We start from the raw sequence: 12,908 nt of genomic DNA, 5'->3' as shown, positions 1-12,908 counted from the left end.
CTTATATCAACTGTTTCAGCTTATATAATATACAAACTGATAAAATTAGATGGCTGAAACTGTTTATACCTTGTTGCTTTTTCTATTTATTGTAATGTTACAAATCAAATGCACAAAAATAACAATCTCTTTCGAAAATGTCATTTATATTGGTAGTGTGTAATGTATAGTTTGTATTAATATTATACCTTAAAAAATGTTACAGACTCCGACCAAACGAATTAAACTCAGCGCGTAATGTACAGGCAAATCAATTTAAAGACGTTTTGATATTTCTATTTGTGTAATAGAACTAGTTACTAAAACTGAAGTCAGTCGACTAGTTGTAGCTAACATGTATAGTGCATAGTGCACAGCTTTAGTGCATCGGAATTCCGCGCCTTTAAGTTCCGTTAGAAATAAACATTCCATATTTTTTTGAATTGATTTTATAGTTGTGTTATATTTAGTGCCGTTGAAGAAATTCAGGATTAAAAATTACATTTACCTAAATATATTCATGTATTTATTTACATACGGACGATACACTTAAATTCAAAAACGTCTTTAAATCGATTCAACTGGAGAGTGCGAGTAATAAATCATAATAAATAGAAGAGCAACATTTCTCAGACATTCACTGTATGCCACAAAATGTCGACTGACACGCGCGCCGCACTAAAATGTACGGAGTTATAAGAACTGGTCACGTAAAGTAGACGCTGTCAGTGTGTTTGTACGTTTAAAAGCGAGTGAATGAATGCATGAGTACGGCATAAGTTTAGGCATATAGACTCCTTAAACACCTGAATCTCATTGTACTATTAGTTATAATAATTATATATACTAGCAGTATATTAATAGTTTATATTTACTTAGCTTGAAGAAGTAAAGCTCCTTCAAGCTAAGTAAATATATGGGTTGGTAGAGAACGGGGGAGCAGCGGGTAGAACTTCATTTCAATGCTTTTGTTACCAGAGTAGAGGTGAGCATTTATATTTTTATACAAACTGGCTTAAAACTTTAGTAAATCTACAATTTAGCAGTTATATACGGACCATTTCGAACCTATGAATAATATTATCTAAGGAAAAATAGAAGAGAAGAGGGGAAGAGGAAGATCTAGACACAGCTTTATTAAGCAGATCAAGGAAAAGTTGGAGTTGGGTCGTATTAACAACTAAAGAGATTGATGGAAAATGGCAAGAGCTCCAACTTTTTCCTTGATCTGCTTAATATAGCTGTGTCTATATCTCCCTCTTCCCCTCTTCTCTTCTATTTTTCCTTCGATAATATTATTCATAAGGTCGAAATGGTCCGTACATACCTGCTAGATTGTAGATTTTGGTCCATTACAATCGAGAAACGGTAATAACGTTTACATAATTGTGTTCCTGGTCACGGGTCGACTGCAGAGACCAGGAACCTTGTAACAGCTTTGAAATATCGGGAGCTCAAAAATAATGTCATGGTAAATACTCTACTCTACTTTATCTTACGGTTGTTTACATTTGTACTAATATGTACAACAACTAATATTTAAAACCACCCTATGAGTACCTTCAAGCAGTAGGTATACCACTCCTTAATATTCTGTACACAGGTTTTGTGTAATGTATGATTCCGACCAACTTTACTGTACTCAATGCGACCGAGTCTAACTTGAATAAACTTGGTACCGCTAGTCACATAAGAGTGCATGAAAGTAAACATTAGTGTCGTCGGATATACGACAAGGAGGACATCATCATTGTGTAATGTGATTATAAAATCTGTCTGTCTGCTCTCAGCGAGAAATACATTGTGAGTTACTTGATTCACAAACAATCTAGTCTTAGATCTACGATCTACTTTCTTGAATCTCGACGTGTATTGCAGAATTCTATCGTTATAACATCGCGTTTAAGCTCCAAATAAGGTCTGAACACTAACCTAGTTATAGTTAACACTAAATTTATGCCATATCAGAGACTATTAATATTTTTTATATATATTTACTACTATAAATATTAACACGTCATACTCGACATCATGATGGATCAGTTCGGGCAAACATATAAAAAAATACTTAATCCAATAAACAAGAGTTGTCATGATTTGAACGATATTTCAAATTTTGATAATAATTAAAATTAATAGTTTTAAGTAACCGTCAACCTAAAGAGTTCTCTACTATATTGTGAGGTTGAACCAACTCTATCAACAGCTTTTAAACCACAGATACAACAAACTTATTACATTCCTCTGCGTCGGATACTAAAATGTAACTAACATTCAAGTTTCATTAGTATTTATAGTAAATGTTTACATTGCTTCTATATGTCATGCGTATATGTTTATAGTAATATATGTATACTATATATTAGATATATGTACGTTTCTTTTATATACATAATAATAATGTATGCTTACTAAAAATTGATTAGTCTATTTTTATAGTCTCTGGTATAAGCGCGAGACGCTAATGGTAAACCATTTCTAATTCTAGTATATGAAATTTTGATTTTAAAATTATATTAATGAGACTGCTGTTGAAATAAATATAATGCCATAAATTATATTATATGTATTAAAGGAAAGTATCTGAGCAAAGGGAGTCGAGACTATTGGTGAAGATTATTAATTGGCATAGGACAATTTAATAGGACATGTAAAATTACACCGTTAATCTTCCTAAAATAAATAAGTCGTACCGGTGTTTATAGATTTCGGTGGTCTATAACTTAGTTGGCCGGTTTACTCTGTATACTTATATTGGTCTTAAGGTTTTCTATGTATGTTATAATAATTTTTCAAAAAAATTAATATTAGGTTTTAAATAAATATTTTTCTAGTATATTTAAAAATATACTAGAAAAGAATATATTTGTAGGTCTGTCTGTCTAGTACGAATAGTACGTGCTCTGTTTAACTTAGAACTAGATGGCGTTTTAAAAAAAAACTTCAAATACAATTCGCAGTAAATTACTTTAGAAAATGCCTCAAACTAAGCGCAGTTAAGGGTTGTAGTAAGTGTACAGAGAAAACCTAATCTATATTGCAAAGCTGTTGTTGATACAGCACCCTTTTTATAAGACACTTGGATGGCGTTGTTTTTAATAATACGATATTGACAAACGAGCATACGGCACATCTGATGGTAAACGGTCACCGTAGTCTATGTACGCCAGAGACAACAGGGGTGTCACGTGCGCGTTTCCGACCATCTAACTTTATTTTATTAGAATTTACTGGGAGAATTGAATACAGGAATTTCAATTTCATGCAGTAAGTCTTTTTTGTGCTAATCTTCACAACGTTGTACCAGGCTGACCGTTGACTGTTTTACATAATCATGCTCCGACTCCCTGATCATTTTTATGGATTCATGCCCGATAGATTATCCCCCTTGATTTAATAAACTGATTTCGGTCAATTTGATCTGAAAGGCGACATAGGTATTCACATATAAAAATACAGGTTTTGTTTTTTTTTACCTGGCATTTTTAGTGACTATTTACTTGATATATTTTGCTAAATATACCACGTTGAAAAAAAACAAAACAAAAGAGGTAAACATTTTTATTATTAAAAAATATAATATCACCATACATTTATTCAATGTGTATTTTATATGTATTTGTGTTTGTTAGTCTAAAAATAATATATTATAAAATATGATAATCAAGAATGTGACTATAATACGTAACTTATTTTAAAAACATAAAATGGATATTGAATTTAGTTCTATCTTTGCTTATATAGAGATAAGAATAATCACTTAATAATCTGTGTGCATATCAAAAAAAAAAAAAGGAACACAGTGATCATTTCACTGTGTTCCTGTGCATTTAATTGTATTCACGAAATAATAACTATTCTACTTATTTTTGAATCTAATTTTAATTTTAATAAAATACATTTAACCTTATTTAAAATGTTTTTGTTTTAAATTTTACCATTCCATTCCAGCGCTGTAGTATTGTATCGAATATATAGTATATTTCTTGAAAATATCTTGTCAATAAAAAAAAAAAAGACTCCTGCACCCTGATATAGCGGACCGGAGTTGATACAGAATATGTTCATAATAACATATGTTCTTTCGCGGACGTTTCGCGTATGTGCTATTTAGAGCGGGAAAGCCAGTGCGCGCCATCGTGAGTGATTTATTATTATTTGTTTTTGCGAGTATGCTTCATGTTATTTCTTTTTTTATTCCATCAATTTATTTTCTAAAGATACGGTTAAAATTTATATATGATTGTGAAGTCTGCTAGCCATTTTGCAATGATAATATAGACAATTGTTACAAAAAGGCGTTAAAGCACGCACGATTGAAAAACGCGGGAATGCGACGGTCTTTCTCGTCCTCTTTGTCCATATTGTAATCTACTAAGTTGTGTCGATACGTGTGGGTACGCGTAAGTCTGCGTCTGATGGTATATATGATAACATAATCCTGAATAATTCTAAGTTTGTTATTGTCCAATCTTATTAGTTTGTAATCTTGTTATTGTCAATTTTTATGTTTACTTTGTTAGTTGTAGTTTAGAACTTAACTTTTTTTTTCTTTTTCCCCTTCCCTTTTTCTTTTTTTTTTCTTTCCCTTTTTATTAATATGCTATCGTCGTCGTCGATCCCACATTGTATTATTTTACTTATAAAGGTCTATAACAGAATAGCAGAGAGGGTGGACTCACTGCCCTCACTGAGTTATAGAACGTTTTGTCTCATTCATTAGTTTTAAATGATGTTATTGTATGGGCAATAGTTGTATTGTGTGAAAAGTTTTTGTTTGAGACAAATAAAGATTATTATTATTATTTACATGCACATTCTTTCTTGCGTGACAGAGCGTACGTGTGAAGGCAGCTATAGACACATTCTTACAGATTCAGAGTTGCTATTTTGTAATTTTGCTATGTATATGACTATAACGTCAATCGTTTAAATCTGGTTTAGGTATACGCTGAGAATATGTAATGCTTTTCGCGTCCAATATTAGACGGCCTCGGTGATCTAGCGGTTTAGCACACCGCTTTACTTTCAATGGTCGGGGGACCGATTCCTCGCACGGTGCGAATATTAAAATTTGTATTCATCAGTATGATTTTTGTATAGGCCTGTTTTCTATGTATATTATGTATGTATTTGCAAAAAAATATCTAAATATTTATTTCAGTTGTACCCATAACACAAGGTTGCTAACGGTGCTGTGTGAATTGTCCAGGGTTATTTATTTATATTTATTTAATATATATATCAAGAATGTGTATTAAGAATAAATGTTATTATTAATGTATATTTGGCATAAAATGTTGGCGGAGATACTAAGGTTCTACATTAGGGAAGCAGAAGCTCGTATTGATTGATTGATTGGCTTCTAAACCATTCTATTTTATTTTTTAATTGAGGGTTTTGGTCTATTGTCAGAAGATCTGTAGTCGCAGTGCCTGCAAATATAGATCTATTGTGCTCACTGTTTATCAAAGCTCGTTACTTAGACCCGCCAGTAACGAGAATTGACAGATGTTCTTAGGAGCTATAGTTTTTAAATTATATATATTTATATAATGACCAACAGAACTGAATCATTGATGTGTAGGATTCATAGACGTTTCCTAATTCTTATTACACCAGGAATGCATCAATTTAAATTAATATTATTTAAATTTCAGTGAGTTGTCGTCCTTCTTCAAAATAAATTTGATAAGCAAGTTGGAACTCTCGGGAAGCGTCTCGAACAACAATAAAAGGTAGTGTATATTTTGTATGCATATAAGTATAATACTGTTTATTGCCTTCAATAAAAAGAGTGGTATATATTAGGATATCCTTTCTAGTAATATTTTTATTATATAAATAAGTTTTCTAATTAAGACAATTTCCTTTCTTGTTTTTAATCTTTAATTACCCTACCTATTTCTACTGTCGACATTTCAGATTTAGAAAGTTCAGCACTTCGAGAGTTTCCGTTAGATTTTTACCTCAACCAACAGACGACAGTTTTTAGGTTTCAAACTGGAGTATACGCAAAACCTATGCCTTTTTTATGTGACTGGGATGGGAAATAAGCTGGCGGTACACCTAATCATAAGTGGCAACTATTCCTATATATGTATATATATATATAATATATGAACATTAGAATATATATTTATATGAACGTTACAGACGTAACATTATGTCTATGTTCTCATATGTATTATTGTTACGATGTTGTGTTTCCGTTATGTGATACCCGCTATACCACTCATGCATTGTCATTCCAGAAGACTCAAGATGTCGTGCCTATATCCTACTTGCATGTTTGGTGGCAGGAATAAGGGCGATGTCTTATGTGTAGGGTAGTATTAAGGCGGTGGATGGTGATTGATTTCTTTTTCAATAAACGGCAACCGACCGTGTTGTTTCACTGACGCTGCACCTTATATACTTGCCACATCTTTCTGCTACCACGAAGTCTACTTTGTGCAAAGTCTACATCGGTGCCACGTACCATTTTTTTTTTCAGATTCAATGAGAGGAGATATCACTTGATGATATGAAGATTATGTGGAGTACTGAAGTAACCAATACAAATACCGGTATGTATGCTTTTCACAGATTAAAGGAGCTGGTTGTCGTTACATATTCTTAACACTGTAGAATATTCGGCAGCTGTTATCGGTTATCATAAGCGGTGGCCATAGGATCAAAGAAGGCTCTGTCAAGACTCGATACCTTTGTTATACGTAATGTTAATTAATTATTCTCATTACAATATTTTAGCTTAGATTCAATTCCCCTTTTCCGTCTACGAACTGCTGACGATCTCATCCAGCTTTTTAGTTCTGATGTATTTAACTCTTTATTATATACTCTTAAAGTCTTCTTCTTCGGTTCAATGACAACTAAATGTTTTCCCCAGATGTTCAGACTACTTTTACGCATTCGAGCACATTTTTTAGATGCTTTTTGTACAGGATGATGGCCACAGAAGACCGGAGAACCGCATCGAATTTAAAAAATGTGTTGCAATAAGTTTTATTTCAAGCAATTGAATATATAACTTTTGTAACAATGTTCGCCCATATTAATAGTAATTGTTTTTCCAGAAAAAAAGGGTTAAAAGTATTTATATAATACTTTTAACTCGATTCTATTGTACATAAACAAACATTAAAGTATTATGAATAACTAGTATACGCACAGGTGGTGTATACTAAAATTATTTCCTACGAAATGTTAATTCAAAAGAAGGCAGTATATTAATAAGGGCGCTGAGGACCCGATCCGAAATGTCTTGCAATTCGCGGTACAATTGGACTACAGCTTTTCACAAGTTACTTCGCATGTATATATCTGTTAATTGTATGAGGTTTTGGCGATTTTATATACCACATTTGTGAGACATCGTATATAGTCTTAATCTCACGTGAGTTTATTCATAATACGTATTTTAATGTAAATAAGTAGGTTAATCTGTGCATGAATGTGTTGACTATATTTTTTCAAAATTCTCTATTATTTTTATTGAAGACCAGTTATGTTTTCGATAACCAGCAAAAAAGAATCGTATTATTTTTAGAAACTATAACCATCCCCCACGTGAGATTGGGACAGCTTAAGGTCGACCTCTCTCCCCCTAAATGTTCCATATAATTAATGCATGCACGGCCTATGTCCTGCTTCATGGTGGTGGTGCTGTAAATAATATACCTGACATTGTCGTGGCCGGAGTTGCAGCACTCAGCAAAAAGTTTGCGTCAGTGACTTCAGTGCCACAATGATGCCGATTGGTCCGCTACGCTGTAGGGACTATGTTTTGTTGTCATTATTAGCATATGCTGCTGTATTCATTAGTGTCCTGGTAGCTATGGAATCTAAATTGGCTGGCAAAAAAAATCCTCCAGCGCAGCAGCAGTATCTCGCGGACTGTGCGTGGTGATTTTGCGGCAACAACCTATCACAGTTCAGTGTAGACGGCGATCTCGCAGATATAGCAATCACCGTGAACACGTCCAGGGATGCTCCACGGCGCGTGATCACATCAAAGGCATACAAAGGTGAGCTAGATAATGTAAGTGAATCGCGAACTGCAATTAATAATATTATAGCCAGGTTTTCTACGTTGATCACCCTTATATTACAGAGAGACGTGTAGAACAGCATCTTCGCATTCGCCATATCATCATAATTTGAACTTGCGTATTTCAAACTTCATCCATTACGTACATTTTTTCCACCAAGAACGCAACGAGGTTGGTTGCCTAAAATTTCTCTAACATACAATGAAGACTAGTACGCTTTTTATTATTGATTTATATTTTTATATGTACTTTTTTAGATGTAAATCGTATAAAAAATATGCGAATGAGATATGACTTTGTCCTTATTGTTTTTTTTTTTAACTCTTTAAGGTCATCGTAGGAGCAACGAACATTAAATTCTGACAACTGTGTATTTTTTATTTTACGTATAAATATTTTTTCTAATTCCACTGAAACTGCAATTGATGGCCCTGATGGAAGTTTCTATACGGGCATTAATTGTAAATTGTTGGTTGGCGACCCCACCTACATTTTGTTTATGATACAACTATTTGGTTCATATAGTTAAATTAACGAATGCAATAAATAGAAAATCTGTTTTTTTTAATTCAATAATAAAAATAATAAAAACCAATTACAACCAACCATCGACATTTGGAATTGACTTCAAAGTTTACTGGTACATCTATATCAGTGGTCAAGGAACTAGTTTGTGAACCGGTTTTGAATAGGAGAATCAAGCGGTATCAAGTCACTTGCAATTATGATAGTTGCCATACCATCAGGTGGGCTAGGCATCCCAAACCCTACAATTTTCATCAAATGATATTCTTTTTCTGTTAGAAGAAAATTACAATGCCTAAAAAATTTTTAATAATGTATATTTCATAAACACCGCTATCTTTTTACAGTCGCCATTCCTACCGAGCATTACAATTGTATTAAAGTATCTATATTAAATAAATATCCGTTATCATGAAGCATAAAATTATAAGTATAATATCTATACACATAGATTGAGGATTATATAAGTACGTATATAGTTTTATTACTTGGCAATTGATATCAAGTTTGTGTTTTAATGATGGCATTCACACAGATGGCACCACCGTATTATAACGTAGTGTGATAAGGCATCGGCTAAATATTTTTTTTAATCGTGTAAAGGCGACGTGGTAATATTGTTGAAATATATAATATACAAAACAAATCTATTTCTATAGGATCTAATAAATATTTTAAAAAATATTAATAACATTAAACAAAAAATTAGTCTATTAAAACATTTTACTGTTTTCATATGTTCAAACATTAAAATATCACTGTTTAAAAATGACAATATACCTACACTACAATCTGTCAGTCAAATATGTAATGATTATAAGTTATTTTGTCTACAAAAATCACTCAAATACTTTGTTGCAATGTTTAAGAACCAAAATGAGCTAATATACGAGAAATTAACATTTTTTATTTCTTTGGACAAGTCTAAATATTTTAAGGTTGGCAACTCTGGTTTGGACTGCTTTTAAATACTAAACATGATTATTATTTAAAGCCATAGATGGTACCAACTTTTCTGTTAGCAAATTATTTGATATTAAATATTTCGTCTTATATATTCCTATTACAGAAAAACAGAGACAATGTTGCCAGAGTAGAAAAATACAACTACGTTTTATGGCAAATGCAATATTCCTATTTTCTCCTTATTCGGAAACACTAGTCAATAGAATGTTACTTTCTAGAATGTTATAAAATATAATTTTCATTATTGAAAAGCTAAGCGACCACAATGACAATTAAACTAGTAGGTAATCATCTTCCTTTATTTTGAAGGCTTTTTAATGGTCTAATATGCGGCAGGAAGGTGGGGGACCCACATGAAGTTAGCCATAATGGTTCATCAGGAAATTAATTTACCAGATTCGAATCTCCGTTAAGTAGGGAGATCTTTAGTTTTTTTGACAGCTTTTCTTTAGTATATACTGGAGCATAAGTAATTGATCAGTAGAGTAGATATAACATGACTGCATAAAGTGGGGGGTATCATCACTATGCATTAATTTCTACTGAATATTTAGTCATCCTCAAGCAATACTGCATTATATCATATATAATAACACACTTTATTTAAATAAAAGAAAATAATATTTATTCTCTTTACACATTCAGTGGAATATACACAACCTAGTTACAATGCAAACTCTTAAAATATAAAAGACACATATTTTACAATAAATATTCTGGTAATTCAGTGATTAAAATTTTATTGATCACTGATGTACTTTCAATGTCATGATTAAAATTTGATTATTGCTTCATTTATTATGGACAAATAACTTATATTACACTAAGCATAACATGGAAAATTCTAGATATCAATGCAGCTATAATAAATAAGTCATGCAATAATTTTATTTAACTTGAGGTGAAGTAGTTACATTTATCTTGGGACACAGGTCAGATTGGGTGGCCTATCTTATCACACTTATCAACAACCAAGTACTTACAACAATATCAACCTACAACCTACAGTCATCTGAAACCAATCACCTGTACTTTTATACAATAACTTAATGATTTAAAGCTTGCTTATATTTTATAGGTACATAGAAGACATTCCTGTCACGGATTGGGATACTTAACAGAACTAATTACACTATATTGACTACTTACACTATATTAACTAATTTAATTAACTATCTGTATACCACTGCTCTCAAAGGCATTTTTAACATATTTAAAGACTTCATTTGGTGCCACTTCAGCATTGATCTTGCGTACAAGCCCTTTTTGGTCATAATATTCTATTATTGGCATAGTATCTTTTAAATAAGTATTGAATCTCTTATGGAGACTTTCTGGGTTGTCATCAGAGCGACCGCTGCCTGCGGCGCCTCGCCCTAAGCACCTCTCTGTGCACAATTCTTTCGAGCATTCAAAGAAGAGAACAAACAAAAGCTTCGTCTTATCTGACATTTCACGATTCCAACCCTCCAAGTTATCTTTGTTTCGCGGAAATCCATCGATCAGGAAACGCGTCTTACCGGACTTTTGCATCGCCTTGTGTAACAAAGAGCATGTAACCTCGACAGGTACGATTTCGCCGTTGCGAATTTTCTGCTCAATCATTTCTCCATACTCTGAACCCGGTCGCTGACGCTCCTCACGAAGTAAATCTCCAGCAGAAAGGTGTACAAAGTCGTATTCTTTGGAAATTAATGAGCACTGTGTACCTTTACCGGCACCGGGCGCTCCAAGCACGAAAACAACTTCTGGAACCATTTTATTAAAATATCTAGCAACTTGACACAACACACGACTCAACATCAATCTACTGTACTAAACTAATTAATTGTTCGAATGGATTTTTATTATTTTATCCATGCGCACAAGTAAGACCTTGGAATGAACGTAGTCGTGTCGTATGAACTGCCAATGTCAAGTGTCAGTTTTGGATTCTTATTCATGACTGACAGTTGATTCATGTCATTGCTACCAACATCAGCAGGAAATGAATGATTATTGAGTACCTACCAGTGATTGCGACAGAAGTGAATGTAAAATTTTTAAATTTTCAATGTTTCAACGTTTGAAATGCGTTACTTTCAGATTTTTTCTCCAAAACAAGAGCTAACCCCAAAACTCGCTTTGTAAAATATTTAATGAGTATGGTGTACATATAATATAATTAGTAGTTGGCAGAAACGGGGTATATTAGTAATGGGAACTAACGATTCCATTACTTGCAATATATACCGCCATATGGGAACCGCATAGGATTATTTGATAACTGGAAATAATTGCAAGTACGCAATAAAATTACGATATAAATCGTACATAGGTATTTTTAGGTATTCGTTCTACGAAATATTGGTGTTGTTTTTTATTCTATTCAGAAACCTTCCGTTTAAATTTTGTTCCTGTCTACTTTACTGAATTGTTACAGTAAATAGTTTTTTTTAGTTTTACTGAAAATTCTTAAACTGCCTTGGATTTCTCATACCAATTAACTAAAGATAAAGCCTACCTTTATTGGCGAAAATCTAATTTTTCAGTTAAAACACCTTATTTAAAATCTGACTAGCATGAAAAACTAATGAGTTGCATTATCCTATGGAGAACATATCTTCTGTATTAATCAAACATGTTTTGCAGAGGAATCGAGGGCATGCATTTTTAATACCTAATTATACCACGTGTGCTGTAGTAGTGCGGGTGACAGTTTCATTAACGTTTTGTTTCACTCTTAAAAGTTGCCACGATTTACGAATTATGACTTAGTATTTCAGCTGTACCACATTCGTAATATCGTCGGTTAAATAGATAAATGGCACAATCGAAATGTACCTTTTTACAGACAAAAAGTTATTAAATTTATTTTTCCTTTAAAATTTTAACAAAAAATTACACAAGTATTATATATAATTTTAAAATTACGCCGCGGCGTGGTTAATTTAATTGACTTATATAAAAGGAAGCAATTCTAGCTTCCAATTTTGAAAAATGTCATTTTTCTATTTAATCGACGATATATTAAATCACTAAAAACTGTATTAACGTAAATATTGTAACAATTATTAAATGTAAAATTAGTAACTGTCACCCTCACCATGCTACAGCGCACACAGTATAATGAATCACGTTGGTCTAACTTAGCAGATTCCATTCTATCATCATTCCATGATGCCCGCTAGCGTATACTGATAGCTGAGGCGTGCTTATTTTATTTATTTAACTTCAATGCACACAATATACAAAATATAGTAAAGTACATTTGGCGGACTTAACACCATGCGGCATTTTCTACCAGTCGACCATTGGTGGTGCAGAGAGTAAATGTTGGCGGTGCAAATATAATAAATGATAAATAAAAAGCAACAAAATATAAACAGAATGATAAATACAATA

The 12,908-nt window shown here is 32.6% G+C and overlaps 1 protein-coding gene across 1 annotated transcript; it reads right to left on the bottom strand.

Moving 5' to 3' along the window:
- Positions 1-10,132: 10,132 nt before the first annotated feature.
- Positions 10,133-11,447, bottom strand: LOC131851175 (UMP-CMP kinase). The gene has a single exon (XM_059201621.1). It carries the CDS (start codon positions 11,325-11,327, stop codon positions 10,689-10,691), a length of 639 nt encoding a protein of 212 aa, XP_059057604.1. The 5' UTR covers positions 11,328-11,447; the 3' UTR covers positions 10,133-10,688.
- Positions 11,448-12,908: the final 1,461 nt, after the last annotated feature.

The sequence above is a fragment of the Achroia grisella genome, unplaced genomic scaffold (assembly GCF_030625045.1).
Source record: "Achroia grisella isolate CSIRO2021 unplaced genomic scaffold, CSIRO_AGI_Agris_v1 utg781, whole genome shotgun sequence".
In the NCBI taxonomy this organism is placed as follows: Eukaryota; Metazoa; Arthropoda; class Insecta; order Lepidoptera; family Pyralidae; genus Achroia; species Achroia grisella.
Note: the sequence above shows the minus strand (reverse complement) of the source record. Positions and strands in the feature narration are given on the sequence as shown.

Excerpts from the sequence above, each read along its gene's own strand:
- LOC131851175 (XM_059201621.1), bottom strand. The coding sequence starts at position 11,327 with ATGTTGAGTCGTGTGTTGTGTCAAGTTGCTAGATATTTTAATAAAATG.